At 42.5% G+C, this 18,774-nt stretch overlaps 1 protein-coding gene across 2 annotated transcripts in view; it reads left to right on the top strand.

Moving 5' to 3' along the window:
- Positions 1–5,823: 5,823 nt before the first annotated feature.
- GRM7 (glutamate metabotropic receptor 7) overlaps positions 5,824–18,774 on the top strand; it is a 906,501-nt gene continuing 893,550 nt past the window's right edge. For both annotated transcript variants that reach the window (XM_036878258.2, XM_036878256.2), the window contains exon 1: positions 5,824–6,693. In XM_036878258.2, coding sequence (XP_036734153.2) covers positions 6,175–6,693 — 519 coding nt within the window. In that variant the 5' untranslated portion in view covers positions 5,824–6,174. The remainder of the gene's footprint in view (positions 6,694–18,774) is intronic.

Below are 18,774 nucleotides of genomic sequence, written 5' to 3'. Positions count from 1 at the left end.
AGAGGAATGTCCAATAATTTGAACATTTTAAAAATAGATCTGTAACATCTCTGTTGAGTATACTGAAGAACACAAAAAGATCATTTGGATAGCCATGATCAGCTATTGCGAAAATAGAGCTATTATAAAATACTCAGTTAATATTTTCTGAATTAAATCATACCTCAGTAGATTAGGCTAAAGGAAACACCAGTACCATAGTGGAAAAGATACTTGGGAATTAGGAAGAAGGAATGCCCATGGCTCACTCCAGATGAGGCTCTGAGCTTGTATCTTGATTCAAGCGAGTGTTGTACTCAGCAGTTTCGGGGTTGAGGGATAGGGGTGCATGTGGTTTGGAGTAGCAGCCGAGTAAGCTGTAATAGGACATGGCAAAGGGAGAGAGTCCTGACAAAGACGAGGCAGCTTGTCCAAGGCCATAGGGTACAGTGGAGATATTCCTAGCAACATAAAAACCTGGATGGCTGACTAAGAACAGACATACCCTACCTCTTGTGTGGACTGTATACGTGGTTGTGGGAAGGGTCAGAAAGCAGGAACTGCACAAATGAGTACCTATGTTTCACTCGACATACCCTGAACATGCTTCACCCAGGAGTAATAATTCTGGAAACACTGTGTTGATAGAGATCAGTGTCTAATACATAGAAAGGCAATAGAGTCTAATAGTCAAAAGCATGATGATTTAACTTAGACATTGGTGTGAGCTCTGCCTCTGTACATACAAGCTAGGTGGCAGAATGGTTGAAACATAGACTTTGGAGATAGACTTCCTGCCTTCAAATCTGAGCTGTGGTGCTTGCCACCTTTATGTCCTTGGCAAGTCTCTTTAAAATTCTATGCTTCAGTTTCTCTACCTAAAAAAATAGAGATGATAATAATACTTACCTTATATGTGGTATGGATTAAATAAATATTCATTTTATTATGAGGATACAATAAATCAACATGCGTAAACCATTAGAGCAGGACCTGGATCACACTAACTGCTAGATAAATGTTAACTATTTAATTATTTCTTGTGCAAAATTAAGATGATAACAACAATAATAACTTTTTAAAAGATTTGATATAGAGGAGAAATGAGTCACTGCTTATAAACTGCCCATTTGAGTGCCTTATAGATAACTGATACTCAACAAAACAGAATAAACCTCACACATTGCTCATGGTTAATTCAAGAATTGCATGAGATTCAACCATCAGGTTCAAATGTCTATATTGCCTAATGATAAGCAGGTTTCAGGAATACATCAAGGATGTGATTCTTCCAAATAATAAAGCAAACTCTTCAACTTTAGAATTACTACTAGCTTTTGAAAAGTAGAATATCACACCCTATATAGCTAACATACACATACAAAAACCTATACTATTGTTACATTTCTTATCATGAGATGAATATAAACTGTGTTAAGACCACTTAAAACTCCAGTTATACTCATGCCTTCTTAAATTTTAATTTTGCTTCCCACCCAATGGGTCATTTGAATGCACTGTCATTTGGAGCTTGATGTCGTATGCTCAAAGTCAGGATTTAAGCCAAGAATGAACTCAAAAACTATTATACCCCATATCACAGGGTTCTAAACTTCCTAAAGTTCATTCTCACGTGAATCCAAGAATCAACATCTATTTTTCTTTTAATTATATGCTTATCTGTAATAATACTAGTTAAGCAAAGTATGAAATATATTGGGTAACAAAATGGAATGTCCAAGGGCAAATCAGCTTCAGGCATTGATGGATCTAAGGGATCCATTCCTTACCAATTTATAGAGGGTGTACAAAATCAGAGTTTCTTAACAAGGTGGGATCAGGAAATAGATGCTGGGTAAGTGACCTAAGATGTCTACTACAAATAAATACGACAGGAAAGTATATAGATAAAATAGAATATATTTTCTATTCCTCTCCCTCTTCTTAGTCCCCAGGAAAAGTGACTTCCACTCAGTAGTGCAATAGAAATGTAAGATTGTGTAAGAAAATAAAAGCTATAGATGAAGACCTACACGAAGGGTGGAAGAATAGCCAGAGTATATTAGTAGCAGAAATAGCAGCAGTCGAGGAGGACAATTTATGCATTACAAATTGGCTCCAAATGAGACAGTATTTTCTGCAGAAGATGATGGGCAGGGGAGAACAACAAAGAAAATAAATAAAACTGAGATGATTAAGAAAACACAATGCTAGAATATAAATTAGGACTGAGCCCTTAACTTTAGTTACACATTTTTATTAATCCCTGAGTGAGGACAGATTAACGACTACACAGAACCAAGCCTGTGAATCCATTTCATAATGTATGATCTCTGTGTCTACAACTAGATTCTCTTCCAATTAAACAGAACACTAGAACAATGACTGGCCCAGTTTTAGATCAACCAGTCTTACAAAGATTTTCCATTCATATAACCTTAAAATAAAAAAACAACCAATACTGTGTCACCTTTTAAGTTCCAGATCCTATGCTTTGTGACTAAAGATACAGAGATGAATTAGTTATTTTATGTACTCGACATAGGTAGATTTCACAAGTTCAGCATCAATATCCTGTTTCTGTGGTAACAGATTACCCTCGCCATTCATTTTTTCACCAGCCTATTGCAATGGTCCTAAGTTACTGGTATGAACCCTTGAGGCAGGAATGGACCTTTGATTCAGGGAGAACCAACTACAGCCTTCCTTTAGAGTTGATCAAAAGCTTTAGGATTAAAATATTGTTATGCAGTTTTTGTAAGTTTTATTGCAATTATTTTAAAATCTATCATTTAAGTTGTGGAGGCTGCATACTGTGACTAAGAGGACAGCAATTCATCTGCCATCGTTTATGCTCTACCCACTTTATGTTTCAGTCACTGTCAAATAAAGGCAGGGGGAAATGGCAAAACCAGTTCTGATTCATTCAACACATGAGTGCTTCTTAGGTACAAAAGAACATTGTAAACATTGTCCGGGAGAAAAAGATAAATAATACTCAGCCCTTGCCCTCAAGGATCTTACAACTTGGCAAGGGAAATAAGACATGCACACAGACGACTGCAGTAAAAAGAAGATAATGATTACTGCCAGATGTTTGGGGAGAATGAGCAGAGCAAAGAGAGAACACAGAATAAGGCAACGTTCAGTAGTCAGCCAAGAAATATTTATGGAGCTATCACAATATGTGAAATGGAAATAGGAGAGTAAAACATGGATTGAGACATGGGCAGGTGAAAAAACAAGTGACATTGTTACCCACCTCCAAATATTTTTTTTTGTCACCAAGTTCCTAATAAATAGCCTTAAATTTAAAACTACATAAGAATATAATCTCTGTGAAATACAGCCTGAGGGACTAATGCCTAAATGCTAGAATCATAGTGCTTGTATTCCCAAGTATGCCTTCCCATTGTTTTGCATTTTCCCCCTTTCCAAATTAGTGGACGCTGTCTTAACAGGATATATTTTTCCACTGTCCCACCTTTTTGATCCAGTATATTAGAGCAGGTGAATTAAAAGAGGATCCTTTTGGCTTCAAATAATAGAAAGAAAATGTTATATAATTGGAAAAGAAAAAAGAGGCAATCTTCCAGGTACGTCTGGATCCAGAAGTTCAAGTGTTTTAATCAGGTCCCTATCTCTCACCACTCCTACCCCTCTTTCTTTTTTGTCCCCTCTCTTCTATCTCTTATTATATAATTCAAGCATCTCCCTGTTTATGTGGAAGCTCCTGGCACAGGTACAGGCTTATATCCTCATAGCTCTGGAACTGGCAGGAAGGAGTGGGGGCCATCAGAGCAGCATGCTGTGCAAGGTGTGTGCTCATGTGGCAGAGCATCACATCTGAGAGTGGCTGATGGTCACACTGTATTCAAGGGCAAACTCGCATATTAATTACAGCACTGTTTTCTTGAAAATGGCACTAAATTGTTATGTTATTAGAGAATTGCAATAGTATAACATTTTCCAAAAGATATACATAAAGTGTTTTTGAGGAAGGGGACCCTTTCTTTCCTTAACTCATGTATAGATTGTCTATTGGATAGTAGTAACTCTTTGCCATTACCCCAGTTAACTCCAGCAAAAGTCCAAAGATTGGCTTTGGATGGCTCTAGTTGGGATTTTTCCCCCTTTTTACAGTTCTTGAACTCATCACTATAGCTAGAAGGATCTCATGCTCTGACTAGTCAAGCCTGGATATAGGAAGAGGGGTCTGTTCTCCTGAAACCATGAAACATGGAGGCAGGACATGTCCAGAAAGAAACAGATGTTCTGGACTGTCCCTAGAAGAAAAAGGAATCGATCATGAGCAAGGGAGTAAAAAGCCCTCTCTGCCAGGAAGTGTTTGCAATGTTCTTTGGATATCAAAAAACTTGTCTACTACACAAAAAGCAACAGAGGATGTTGGCCTAAAAAGAGCACCGTGGCCAAAGGGACGTGGCCTACTTTAACAGGATTTGAGAGTTAAAGGATAACTTGGAGAATATCCAATTCAATCTCATCATTTTGCAGATGGGGAAACTAAAAGCCAGACAAGGGGACCGAAGTGCCAAGGACACCCAGGTAGCTGGTGGCAGAGACAGCCAACTACCTGTCTCCTGACCTTTGGTGGGTGGGTGTGTTGCGTGTGTGTTGTTTGTTTTTGTGTGCAGGGACATTTTTCTTTCGGTCGTTAACAACAGAAAGTGTAGTCTTATTTCTGGTTTTGTCTCCACCCCAAATCTGTTTAATATAGTTCTGCTGCACTCCCACTGAAAGCCCCTGCAAGAGCCACCACCCGGAGTCTGCTCTGGTACCAAGGACAGAGGCATTATCGTCCCTAATAGAGGAACTAGGGGCACTTGTTGCTTTAATGGGCCAAGTTTGGGCAGGCCTTCCAGGAGGGGGCACCTTTGAAAAGCAGCTTCCTGAATCGCACTGCCCTTTGCTCTGCATCCTGACTCTGTCTCCAAATCTCCAGCTCTAAGAAGAGAGAAAGGCACCCTGAATCAGTGAGGAGACCGACTTTCCCGTTTCCTCCTCCTCGTATCACCTCTTTACAGACGTTCCCTGCGGGAGAAAAACTGTCACCAATCCCGAGTAGAGGGAAATGGGCAGGAGGGGGCCTTACACCTGTCAGCGCCGGAACAGAAAGTGCGCTCTGCAGAGTTCTCAGTTGCTCCATCTCATGCGATAAAAAGAAGGAAAGAAGGGAGTCCGAGCTTTCCGTCACCCATTTGGAGAGCGCTGTTCTTTCGGCTCTGGCCCCAGTACCCACTGAAGACAAAGGAGGCACTTCCATCTCTAAGGTTTCGTGTGGACATGCTTCCCTACAGGCTAGCCGCGTGCTTGGTCCCCGGAGAAGTCTCTTGGTAAAGGTTCTTTATGTCATGCATCAGACTCCTGTATTTATGTGCGTTTTTCTTTGGAAAAACTGGCACAGACCGATCAGCAGTAGAGACTGGGGTCTCCCTGTTCCCTTTCATCCCCTCCTTGCGACTCCCTCGCAGCCTTCTGGAGCGAGAGCCGGGTCTCCCCACTTTAGGGTTGGGAGCAGGCAGCCTCAGACATCCCGACCCCATCCCGAGGCTGATTCCACCCGTGCCTAGAGGTGTGTGTGGGTGCTGGAGGGAGCGCGAGAGGCTTCTACTGTGGGGTAGGGGCAGGAGTGCAGCCCTCGCCTAAAACCTGCCATCCCCAGATTCCCTGGGGACCGCGCGGCTCCCAGTCGGAGGCACCCCCCCCCCGAGCCGCCCACCCATCCGCCCTCCCTGCCTCGGCACGCAGCCCCTCCCTGCGTGATGATGCAAACCAGCGGGGAGGGCGGGCGCCGGGCAGGGTGGGGAGAGACGGAGAGCCTGCGAGAGCGGGAGGGAGTGGGAGGAGGGGAAGAGGGAGCCGAGCGACCATTTAAAGCGACAGCGATCCGTGCCCTCTCCCCAGTGCTGGGTGGTTGGAGAGCGCGAGCCGCAAACCGGGGAGCACGAGCCGGCGCGCCGGTAGGCAGACCCCGAGCGCAAGGCGCCCCAGTCTGGCAGGCGCCGCGGGTCCCCCCACCCTCTCTGGCTGCCCCTTCTCGGGCGCCCCCACCTTCCGTGCCTGCAGGAGCCTCCGGGCTTCCCCGGAGGAGCTCACCCTGAGGGGTCTGGACCCCGGCGAGCGCGCCACTGTGCCCTCCAGCCACGCCGCCGCCACCGCGGCAGCCGGAGCAGTATGGTCCAGCTGGGGAAGCTGCTCCGCGCCCTGACTTTGATGAAGTTCCCCTGCTGCGTGCTGGAGGTGCTCCTGTGCGCGCTGGCTGCGGCGGCGCGCGGCCAGGAGATGTACGCCCCACACTCTATCCGGATCGAGGGGGACGTCACCCTCGGGGGGCTGTTCCCCGTGCACGCCAAGGGTCCCAGCGGAGTGCCCTGCGGCGACATCAAGAGGGAGAACGGGATCCACAGGCTGGAAGCGATGCTCTACGCCCTGGACCAGATCAACAGTGATCCCAACCTGCTGCCCAACGTGACGCTGGGCGCGCGGATCCTGGACACTTGTTCCAGGGACACTTACGCGCTCGAACAGTCTCTCACTTTCGTCCAGGCGCTGATCCAGAAGGACACCTCCGACGTGCGCTGCACCAACGGCGAGCCCCCGGTTTTCGTCAAGCCAGAGAAAGTAGTTGGAGTGATTGGGGCTTCGGGCAGTTCGGTCTCCATCATGGTAGCCAACATCCTGAGGCTTTTCCAGGTAGGGGGGCGCTCCCTCCGGGGCAAAGCGCTCCATAGCGCCCCGCGCTCTTAATCTTAAAGGCTGGCTTGGACTCCAGGGGTGCCGGGTCAGGTCAGTTATCGCACATTTTCCCCCTGGAGAGCCTGCCGAATCCCTCCCACCCCACCCAGGGAGGTACCTTCCCCGCTTGGTTCATCTCCCTTCCATCTCTCCCCTGTCCGCGCTCTACTCCATCCGGCTTGACATCCTGAATTTATGGTCCCATTCACACGGACCAATCTGCGAAAAACACGGCGATGATTTAAATGGGTTTGCATTAGAATGAAATATGGTCCGAAAACAGGCTTGTAAAAGTGCCGGGCTCCTGTGAGAGCCGGTAAGGCGCATGGAATATGAAAAATGAGAAGACGCCTTGAAACTGGGTATTTCTAAACTCCCCAGCTTCCTAACCCCAGACCGCCTTGCAAGCCGCAGCTGCCCGGGACATTCTCGAGAAGACCTTAGGGAGACACTTCCTAAACTGAGGGCTAGGTCTTCAACTACGTGTGGACGTTAATCGGTCATCTCTCTCGGGTTGGATTTCCCGACCTGTAGCCTGTCTTCTCGAGGGCTTGGGGCGGTAGGCGCAGGGACACTCCCCAAGTGGGGAGATGCCACCAGCAGACGTGACCCCCCGGTGATTTGCTCTGGGCAGTTGTGTGCACCGTCTAAATTGCATTTGCTGTCCGACCACTGGCAGGAGCTGGGCGATCAGCTTTCTATTCTACTCCTGCCACTTCAGATCACAGAGATGAGCTCATGCTAACTGCGAAACAAAATCGCTTTGGCTGCCTCCTCCCTGCGCCCATCCTTTCCCACGACTTCCCTAACGCAGCCCCCAGCCCCAGTCCTCAGCTCCGAGGATGATTCCCGGAGCCTTGCAAGAAGGCTCCTGGAGGGAGGCCCTGGGGTGCTCTGGGCATCACCTGGGCAATCCTGCTCCAGCGCTGGAGGGCATCGGTGAAAATGGGAGGAAGGTGGATCCAGGGCAGCCGGGCGGTGGGTGCTACTGCAGTGCTCTGCCTGCCGCCTGCTCCCGTTACTGCACTGGGTATAAGAGGATGGTTTCTGCATTAAGAAACTGAGTTTCAGGGTTTGCGTGACTGTGGGTTCCCTTCTTGTTTCTCCGTGTTTCTGACTGTGTATCTCTCTCCGTCTTCCTCTCTGCTCTGTTTTAATTTTTTCTCCCCTTCAATTTCAGCCTCTCTTCTCCTTCCCTACCCCAAACCCCCAAGTTTTTTGTTCATCTTTGTCTTGAGATGATCCTTTCCTAATGCACAGCTCTCTCTCTCCCTGCTTCGTAGTAACCCAAACCCAGCTAATACCATCTCCAGGTGTTCAGGCTGATCCTGATGCCTTTATGTTTACCATATCTGTAGAATAGGCTTCCTCTCAAGTGCTTTCCCTAAGGATGTTGGGTTCCTGTAGGGGACTCTGTGAGATTCGAGCTGTCACCGCCCCAGCCCCCAGCAGTGTGAAGTTTGTGTATGCCTCAGAAGGAGGGGTACCCATCCAAGGCTGCAGCCTGGTGTGGCCCCACTGATCCTCTGAGCACAGCTAATGCTTACTGACTATGCCACCACGGAGATCCCTAGATGTTTGCAAACCCAAAGGCGCTTTGGGGGCAGCCTGCACTCCGAGTTGATGCTTTGGGGAAGAGCCTGGCCTGTTGTAAGCAAAACCCAGAAGCACCTCCCTTAGTCTCTGAGCTTTAAGCTAGACAAGTTGAGGGGCAGTGCTGCAGGATGGGGTGAGGCCAGAGATCACCTGAGAACCAGTGCGGCTACTCACAGCGTTTTCCCTGGAGCCCTGGGGTTGAAGGCACTTCTGGTGTTTCACATGTTTAAATTATGTTGGTGCCTGTTTTTCTCTTTGCTCAGAGCATGGGCAGCACTGCAGATGGGCCTGTCTGTCCGACAGAGAGTAAAATGTTAAATTCAAGAGAGGGATTGCAGACTGGGATAAGGACTGTGTTTGCTGAAAAAGATTCCAGGGGGAGCTGGTTTCTCCTCTCATATGTGAACCTGAGGCACTTGTGAGGAAAGAAAACGGCTTGCCTTCTGCTTAGTTCCCCCATTCCCTGGGCTGGGAAGGGAAGGAGCTGAATGCCAATGTTAGCAGTGTGGGTTGGGACCAAAACCATTCAGAGAAAACACTGTCATTTTCCTCTAATTTGCAAATTGCAGCTATTCATGTTGGATTGAACAGCTGAGGGAAAAAGAGCCCCCAGTTTTCACCTGCATTTATTGCGAAGAGGCTGGTAGGAGGAGGAATACACCGACTTGCAGCTTGTGCTGCAAGCTGCCTGTAACCGTTGGTGTGGGCATCTAGTTAGCCGTTGCTCGAATTGGAAAATCTAGATACGAATTCCAAAAGTCACTTTCAGTAGCCTTGTTTTGCATGTGACTTTAGAAGCTCCTGGTATGCACATCTAATCCCTAGTTTCCCAGCCTCTGTAAACCAGCAGAATGAATAGAGAGAATAGTGGTACACTGACCCATTGTTCAAAGGCACAGTCAATTTAGGAAGAGAGAAGAAAGGTAGGTGAATCTTCTCTGGGATTGTAGGGTTCAGCTCAATTAAGGTTGTCCTATATAGAAGAAACTCCTCTAAATGATTGAATTCTTAGCTCTCCAGAGATGTGAGTTTTCCCTAGCCTTCTGGGTCACTGTAGGGACCATGCCAAACCTATCATTTGAGACAAAAATGTGTGGTAAGATAATCTTCTAGACTGGGGGTAGGAGTCTTTAGTGACTAAATGGCTGAGTTCTAAGCACTGGGAAGCAGGAAGGAGCAATGAGATAGTAATAAATGTAGCAAATGCTGATGCTACCAGCAAAGCCTGGGATGAAGTTCTTCCCTGGAAAATGAGGACATGGGCAGGAATGACTACTCAGATGTAAGTAGTGTCTATGACTTCTGACTCTCATTTGCCTGCCGGTGTACCAGACCAAAGATAGGAGCTGAGCAAGCCCGCCCTCTCTCCCCTCTCTATGCACCCTGAACTGGTTAGTGAGTGACATGTCAGAGGATAGGAATCATCTCCAGGGGGTCTTTCAAATCCAGGAATCTGAGGCTAATGAAACTAATGTGTGGCCAGAGCTCTGCCAACTAGAATTAAGTCACTACAGTTGCCCTGCGATGGATTTCAGTCTTGAAGAAGCATCAGGAAGGAATTTCTGAAGGTTGTTTCTGAGCCTGTACAAAGTAATATTCTCCTAATGCTAAGAAACATTAAATGTAAATTAATATTGACTATGAGTAACATATTTAAAAAATAAACGCCGAGTAGGGATGGCTTAAAGTGGAGAGCTTATATAGTATGGTGTCCAAAGGATAAATCTCCCCTGACCACTGTTTTATGGGCCATAAGTAAGATATATTATAGTGGAAAGTAATGGGAATGTTTTTATTCAAGGCTTCTCTGTTATTGACTGGAGAGCAAACATTCTGAGAGTATAAATTACTCTTGTTACGTCCTGACTATGAGTGAACAGTATTTCATGTGCAGTGACATGGTCTTAGCTATACACTTGGAATTGAATGGCATCTGTTCCAGCTGTTTTATTCCCTCAGAAGCAACTAGATGGAAAAATTGTCAACTTGACCCTGTTGGAGTATATTGCAAATCTAAACTTAGGGACCTTGTACCATAAATGAAATGCATTTGTACATTTTTTAATGTTTTCCTTCTAGTCAACTGAAACTTGAATATAATCAAACTTTTGGGGCAACATTTTATACGCAAGTACCTAGTTTTCTTCCTTTCTTCTTTTTTTCCTTCTCTATCCTCCTAGACCAAGGCACCAAGGATGGTGTGGTATTAATGTAGTGGGAAAATTTTTTTAAAAACAACTCTTGCCTACTCTTTAAATTTTCATAAATACAGGTGTCAGTGCCATTTGCATAGTCTCTGCCTCCACATTTACTGTGTTTCGGGAAATTTACCTAACAGATGGTGAGTGGGCAATTTTCAAAGGGGCATTTTTTAAAAGAGCAGAGAGGGAAGGAATAGAAACATCTACATCCTCTATTTGAAGACACCTCCATGTGTATTATGTATACATAGCCATACAATTAGGGTGACTTTGGGCATTTTTCTCTTCAAGAAAATTGAAATAATGGGTGCCTTTACTTCAACTTCATAAGCATTTAGAGTTTAACAAGACATAAATGTTCCATTTCTTACATACGTAGTTTGTTTCATGGATTTAAAAGACCATAGTGGGATTACACAAAGTGCACTCTACTTTCAATCCTGTCAGTAATTAGTGATGTTACCCTAAATAAGCAACTTAATTTTTCTAGGCCTCATTTTCCTCATCGGATTTTTATTTTATTTTTTTAAATATAGTTTCTAGAAGTGTCTAATCTCTTTGTCTCATAGTTTAGCTCGTAGAAAACCTGCTCTTGTCAAAACTCCATGACATTGCGTTCTCAGCTTCAGCTTTGAACTTTGAGTGAGTTTGGGGAACTTTTTAAGGGAATTTTAACACAGCTATCTTAATTAATATCAGTATAGCTGATTTTCCATATTCAGACTTTTTCCGTTGTTCTTTTACCCATGTGCTCTTCAGTCACATATATCAAGGAGGATGGTAAGGAAAATGACCTCCTGAGTTAGCTGCCCCTTGGCCCTGAGACACAGGGCAGGGAGTAAGAACTGTGGTATTTGTAGGAGCAGATATAGCTTTCATTATTCAGTGTTCTGTCCCTTTTCATCTTGCTAAAACACCAGGCTTTTCCTTTGGAAAACTGCCAGCTCCTGACTTTTGCCTCCTCCCTGGCCCTAGGCATGAGTCACTTCACTGAGCACAAACAAAGCAGGTGATTGGTTCAGTTTTAAGCATCTGACCTTGACTGGGCCTATCAGAATCCTCCCCAAAACATGTGTCAGAAAAAAATAAATAAAAAGCAGAAATAGCCAGGAGATAGGGCTCTGGTACTCCCAGAGGCATCCAACACAAGAAGAGACTGTATAGAGTAGTCATGCAGAGGTAAGCAGGGCTGGGTGATGGAGAGAAGCTGAAGCCCTACTGATACTCTGGAGCTCCTAAATCCAACTGTATCAGACCCTGGCTGCATCCCTGAATATCCAGTACTTCTTTAAAAAGAAAAAAAATTCCTTTCACTATTTTTAGTTTGTTTTCAGCCATGTGTAATTCAAAGAAGCCTCATAGGTGAAACAGGTTTCAGTTTCCTGCATTAATGTAATGGTTGCTGACTCGCATTCTTTAAGTGAAAATTAATACATGATATTTTCTTTACTTTAAATATAATCCTCCTTCCCCGAGTTTAGGATATTCAAAAGTCTGCATCCTTCTCAACTCTTCCCCACATTTCCTGTAATAGCTTTAAGCCTGTGTGAGCACATTTTTCCCATCTGAATGGAGTTGAGGAAGAGGGCAAACACTTCCGTTGTAAATGGCAGCTTATGATCTGCCTCCTGTTTGAAAGCCTGAGAACTGTTCTGGGTTTCTTTCATTAAAGCAGGTCTTTTGTTGATGTCTCTAGGGTACAAAAGCATTTTCATGGCATAATGGAATACAAAGTACATTAAACTCCTGGGTCACTCTACAGTAAGCATCAAGCCTAACTCTACTTCTCACCCCCTTTTACTTTAAATAGGCAAAAAAGAAGAGTTGCAAACCCATTTCCCCAACAACTAAAATGCATAGATGACTACAATTTGAGGATGTTTATGCAACATATCGTTAGGCTAATGAACTAATGGAGTCTTTGCCAATTAGCACAGTACATATACATGCTTTATACACTTAATAAAAAAAATCTTTTTAAAGGTAAACATTTATATGAAAAAGCATTGTGCCAGCACACTTAATATAACAGTATTTCCATGATTGACAAGTGACCTTTCAATTATATTTACTACTAAATGTTTCTTGAATTAAGTTATTATAAGGTCAAAAATAAAATAATACGAAATTACAATGGTATAGGATATTTATCTCATCTTATGAGGACAGTTCCAGTTTCTTTTCAATAATAATAGTAGTGACCACATAATGATTTGAATCTTTACTGTGAGCCACTATGCTATGTACTATAAATACCTCATCTCATTTAGCTCTTAAAATAGTTCTGCAAAGGGCATATTATCAGTCCCACTGTACAGCTGAAGAGAGTGATTCTCACAGCTCAAAGTCACATAGCTGCTCAGTAGCAAAGTTTAGATTCAAACTTAGATTTGTCTGATAATACCAGGGTTATTAACCACTACACATACTACTGAATTGTTGCACAAATGCAGAAATGCTTAAAATAATTATAGATTTGTGTATCCCGAAGTTGTAGCAGTTTAAGGACATCAAATTTGCTGGTTGCCTAACTATATCTACTTACAGGAAGAAATAATATTTTATTTCAATTCCAAAACAAGATTGATTTTGTAGGTCCATAGAAACTCGAGCACACAAATCGTTAAATCCAATGAAAGTCTCTTATTCTCCATTATTTAACAGGTAGCCCTGTATGCAGACACTAAATATATGGTAGCCTTTTCAGTCAAATAAATGAGAAAATATGTTTCTTCTTGTCTTGATTCAGTGCCCATCATTATGGATTATGATGGTTCTTCCTAAACTTTATTTCATTCACTCCACTCTTTGTATAAACCTCAAGTGGGGAAATCCATCATTCAGATAAATGTGCAAAGTGAGAGGACTGTATTAATACAACTGCTGAAAGTCAAGTTGATAGAGCACAGAAAATACATCCTAATAAATGCAACATTAATGTTTGTGTAGGCCGTGGAGCGAAGGGTAGGAGCATTTTCAGTTTAATGGATTATTTTGCCTCTTCCTATAAAAGTGCTGCAGCTTAATAGTTTTATAATTGATCATTTACAGAATTTTCCATTCCTGGGTGTTGTGCTTTCTCTATTCTGTGGCTTCTGACTCTTTCTTGTTCTTGATGGAAGATAGCAACAAAGCCACTTCATGGGCTCAGCCTCTTTTTCTGCATTATTGTTCAGATGAAAATATTTCCATTTATTAAAGTACTATTTGTACATTTTTATCGTGTTTTAAACTTGACTGTGTTTGAAAATATAGCATAGGTAGAACTAATGGGGGATATTTTCCTGGAGAAAACATACTTTTATCAAACGAATTATCAGAGTTTTTATGTAGGAGTTAAAAATCAAATTCTGGAGTTAGAACAGAATTTAAATTCATACTCACCACTTATTGCCAGTCTCATCTTGATCGAACAGGTACCACACCTCTCATCAATTTCCTTATCTTTGAAATGGGAATAATAGAAATGTACCTGTCTGATAGAGTAATTGTAAGGATTGCAGAAAATACGCTTGGAATATTTTAGCACTGATTTTAGCATGTGATGAGTATTCAGTGCATTCCAAAGCTATTATTTTATTATTTTGCTATCATTAAATATCACTATTGCTTATATGCCATTATTGCTAAATTTGCTGTAAAATGACCATATATATATATTATAGTATTATGTGAATAATAAAATATGTGATATATATTATATATAAAATTATGTAAGTAATAAAATATGTGGTATATAATACCATATTGTTATATGTTAAGTTTATATGTAAAATATGTAATGTATTGTGTGTGTGTGTGTGTGTGTGTGTGTGTGTGCAGAAAGAGAAAGATCGAGAACACTTCAGTGATACTATTCAGTAGAAATAGAATTTCCATGGCACTGATCACGACGCCTAATGAATTCAGCGGACTTCAGAAAGCAGAGAGGCTAAGAGCAGTGGGCTTTGAAGTTAGCCAGCCCCCAGTGTGAATTACATTGTAACCCTTTTCTGTCTATAGAACTTTGAGGGAATTACTTAAACTTTCTGAGCTTTACTACTAGTTTCCTTATCTATTTTTTTCCAGAAATATTTATGAAGCATCCCCCTCATGCACTGCTTCAAAGTGCTTGGACATATCAGTGACTAAAATAGACAAGAGCTTCCTTTCTCTCTCTTCTTCGTCCCTCCTCTCTCTCTCCTCTCTCTCTCTCTCTCTCAGTTTATATTCTCCTGTGGAAACAGATGGTATAAATCAATTCTATGGTATGTTAAAAGTTGATGAATGCCATAGGATGAAGAAAAGAATATGAGGCCCACTGAGTAGTGCTGGGCTGGGAGTTCCGGAAGGGGTGTACCGCTGGGTTCCAGTCAGGGTGATTTCATCACATGACATTTGAGTGCAGTCTTTAAGTGAGGCAGTTGTGGGAATGGATTGAGACTGCTCTCTGGTAACAGGAACCACCAGTGCCCAAACTCTCAGGTAGACATAAGCCTCGCAGTTGGAGGAATGTCAAGGAGACCACTGTGGCTGAGTAAATCAGTGGGGAAAAAGGGGCAGCAGGAGGGTGTGAGGCCATCACATGCATTTTGTTTTTTACTCTCCATGTAGGCAGCCAGTGTTAGGATTTTAGCAGTATTGTGACATGATCTGTCTCTCACTTTAAGAAAATAACTCTCTGCAGTATTAAGGATAGGAGAAAAGAAGGGAGTCATGAGAACTCTCAGAAGGCCATTGCAGGTGTTTGTGGCAAGGAAGCCGGTTTCTTACACTGGGATGTTAGCAGCGGATGCTCCAAGAAGTGATCCATTTAGAAGGCTGTGACACCACTTCCCCAGCTGGTTGAATGTTAGATGTGAAAGGAGGAAAGGCAAGAAGGGTGAATCCAAGATTGGGCCCAGGTTCCTATCATGTGAGAAGGAAAAGGCTTGTGGGATTAAAGATCAGTATTGAAGGTATGAGATTTGAGGAGGTTTCTGGACATCCAAGCCAAGATATGGAATACACAGTTTGGATATACAAGTCTGCAGTTCTGATGAAAACCCTAGCTTAGACATACATTTTAATAAAATGGAGATACTAAGAATAATTACACGGAAGTGCTATTGTAAAGATTAAGTGCGGTAATGAGAGTAACACTGTGTGTTCTCAAAACATTTAATAACTATTAGCTAAAAATAGTTATCTGAAATTTTAAAAAATCCTAATTTCTTTGTTTCTGCAGTAAACTGAACAAATTGGTGTTACAAGTATTTTAATAGTATTTGTGACACCATTATTTTTGTCTAGACATCATAACTACAAACATTTAGAATAAACATTTCGATCTACCTTTCACTTCAATACGGTAGTTGTACCCATATTCTGTAAGTTTTAAATTAGTTGTGATAGGATACCCCTTTAATTAGAAGTAATTCTGAGCTACAGTGTGGATTATATATGTATATACACACACACACACATATATATATACACATACATATATATAATTATGTTATGCCTCATCAAACTCATTTGAGAATTTGCAACTCTGTTACACGAGAGTTTAAGCAGTTATGTAGATATTAAAGGAAAAATAATGTTGTTTTATAATATCCATATGAGCACCTTCTTTGAACTAAGCATTTCACATCTCCCATTCTTTGCAATTGAAAACATGTTAGTGGAAATTTTATCTTACAAGTTTTGATCTCCCTTTAGGTACTTACAAATCCTTAAACAGCCTTTGTGGCTTAACCAAAATTCTGTTCCTTCTTCACTTGGCTACTCGATTGGTCTAAGCATGTACTTACACTAAAAAATGCATGACCACATTGTCTCTGCATATCCATAATTTTATTTTAACACTATCATTTTGTAAGCTATATTTTAATTGTAATTATAACAAATTTTATATCAAACACATTCATTTCTAGTGTTCAGGGGGAGAGCAGCATGCAGTAAATTTTATCAAAATATAGCATCTGAAGAACAGAACAGAGGGTAATTGTGTAATTCTGTATTCACTGTAATTAAGTTCAATGGCATTGGCATAATAGAATTAAGACTGAAAAAAAAAAAACATTGAAGCACTATGGCTCCCTCTCCTAATACACCCCTTTCACATCAGAGAACCCAGACTTAGCATTTTTCTGTACAGAAATGGAGAAAGGAAGAGGCCTGGGGATCAATGACAAGCATGAGAAGGATGGAACTATGAGAAGCAAGATGGAAATGCAATATTGCTTTTAGATGTGGTAGGTGGGGAAAACATACTCATGTGTATGCCTACAAGGACCACGTTTTCTGGAACAGTTAAGCCCAATGTCAAATAAGCTATCTCACCTTCCTCTGAAGTAGGGAAATACTTCATCTTTGCTTCCTGTTTCTTGATAACTGGTTGAGAAGATTATCACAAGAACTGTGTCTTATGAGCAAAGTACAAGCTTTGAAATGATTGGCCCTCTCTCAGCTGCCACTCTCCAAGCTTGCTCTCTCTTTCTCTTGGGCTTGTTTAAGAGTGGAGTGTAGGAGTGGGTTATGAGGGAAGACCATTGGAATTTTAATATCTTCAGGAGGCAGTATAGTGTAACAGGTAAGAGTGCAGGCCTTGAACATGGTTCAAATCCTTGCTTTCCCTTTGCTAACCATATGAGCTTGGGCATTTTGCCTTGTTTCCTGGAACTCAGTGTTCCTGTGTATAAAATTCTGATGATAATTTCCATCCTCACAGGACTGTTCTTAAGGTTAAGTGAGGTTGCTCATGCCAAGCACTTCATATAGGCCTGCTATTACAATCCCCATCACCCTCCTCACCATCACCATTCCTGGTGCTGCCCTCCCTGTGCCTTATTCCATTGTCCCCCATTCCCCTAGTTCTGTCATGTCCGGCACAAGGGGAGGGTTGTCACAGAGCATTTGCTTCCACTCTGTCCTAGTCATCCAGGTGGCCGGACCAGGATGCAGCTTTCCTTGCTTCTCACTGAAACAAGCCCTGTTTTGAGAAGGGAAGTGGGATGTTGAGGCCAGGGGGGTCAAGGGGAGAGAATTTTGTCTCTTCTTCACCTGAGGGACTGAATGAAATGTTCAAGCTTCAGGAGAAGGATCAAGAAACAAGATGATTTATTTTATTTTGGTGATTAAGAACAAATCAGACATACCGGATTTGAACTCACTGCCCTCCTGTACTGGCAGTGTTGCTTCTGTGACCCCTTGGAGCTGAGTCTGCACCTGAAACAAAGGCCTAATGATATGCTCTGTCACTGAGTGTTGCTGTGAGTGATTAGTGAGTTGATCCTTTTAAAGCATTCAACACATTGTTTGGTATATAGTAAGCACTTAATGAATTTGAGCTTCCATGACTACTACCATTACTAATATTATATTGCTAAGTAGTTGAGCAAATTTAATTCCCTTCCTTTTCTTAAATTGAATGAATCCTTTGGACAACCAGCTTGCTTTGATCAAGTGTGGCTTTGAAGAAATCCTCATGAACCCAAGGTCCTTCAACTCTGCTCCTACTCAGGGTCAGTTCTGTTATACCACTAAACACATTCATCACCACCGTCACTGTCACTGAACTAACCCTACTGAGTGCTTTCTGTGTGCCAGGCACCAAAAACAGCCCCCTGTATATGCACTGTATCATATTGTTCTCACACTCAGGTAGGGAATATTATCATTATCATCCCCAGTTTACAGATAAAGGCACTGAGGTATTGAGAAGGGAAGCCATATGACCCACATCAAGATACGGAGCCAGGATATTCAAACCCCTGTCTGTTGGACCTCAAGAGACCTTAAGTATTATTACACTATATCCCTGTAAGAAAAATTTGCTCCCAGCCATTATAGTAAGAGTAGAGAAGTTTCTCAATCCCCATTTCCCTCTGTTCCCCATGCCACCCTAGGAGGGAGAGAAAGGGGCCTCTCAAAGCCCAGTCAAAGGGAACCTACTCCCTTTTGCCTTTTCTTAATCAACTAACTGCTGTTTACTTTCCTTCCTGAGAATCCACACATGTTCCTTTTGATACTCACTGGCCTTTTAGTACTCTTCATTCTGTCCATGAGTCATCTGCTCTATTTAATGTTACTTTATTTGAGGTCAGGTATAGGGTCTTACTCATCTTGAAGTACAATTATCCCTTTTAACATCTAACCTAGTGCTTTTCTTCTTGTAGGACATCTGCATATATTTGAGTTTTGTTGAATTGTGCTGATCAAAAGGACACTAAAAGCTATACAGAGAGCACTTTCTTATAAGGAAAACCTTCTAAATAAG

The sequence above is a fragment of the Manis pentadactyla genome, chromosome 1, assembly GCF_030020395.1.
Source record: "Manis pentadactyla isolate mManPen7 chromosome 1, mManPen7.hap1, whole genome shotgun sequence".
Lineage (NCBI taxonomy): Eukaryota > Metazoa > Chordata > Mammalia > Pholidota > Manidae > Manis > Manis pentadactyla.
This window is presented reverse-complemented; position numbering and strand designations above follow the sequence as displayed.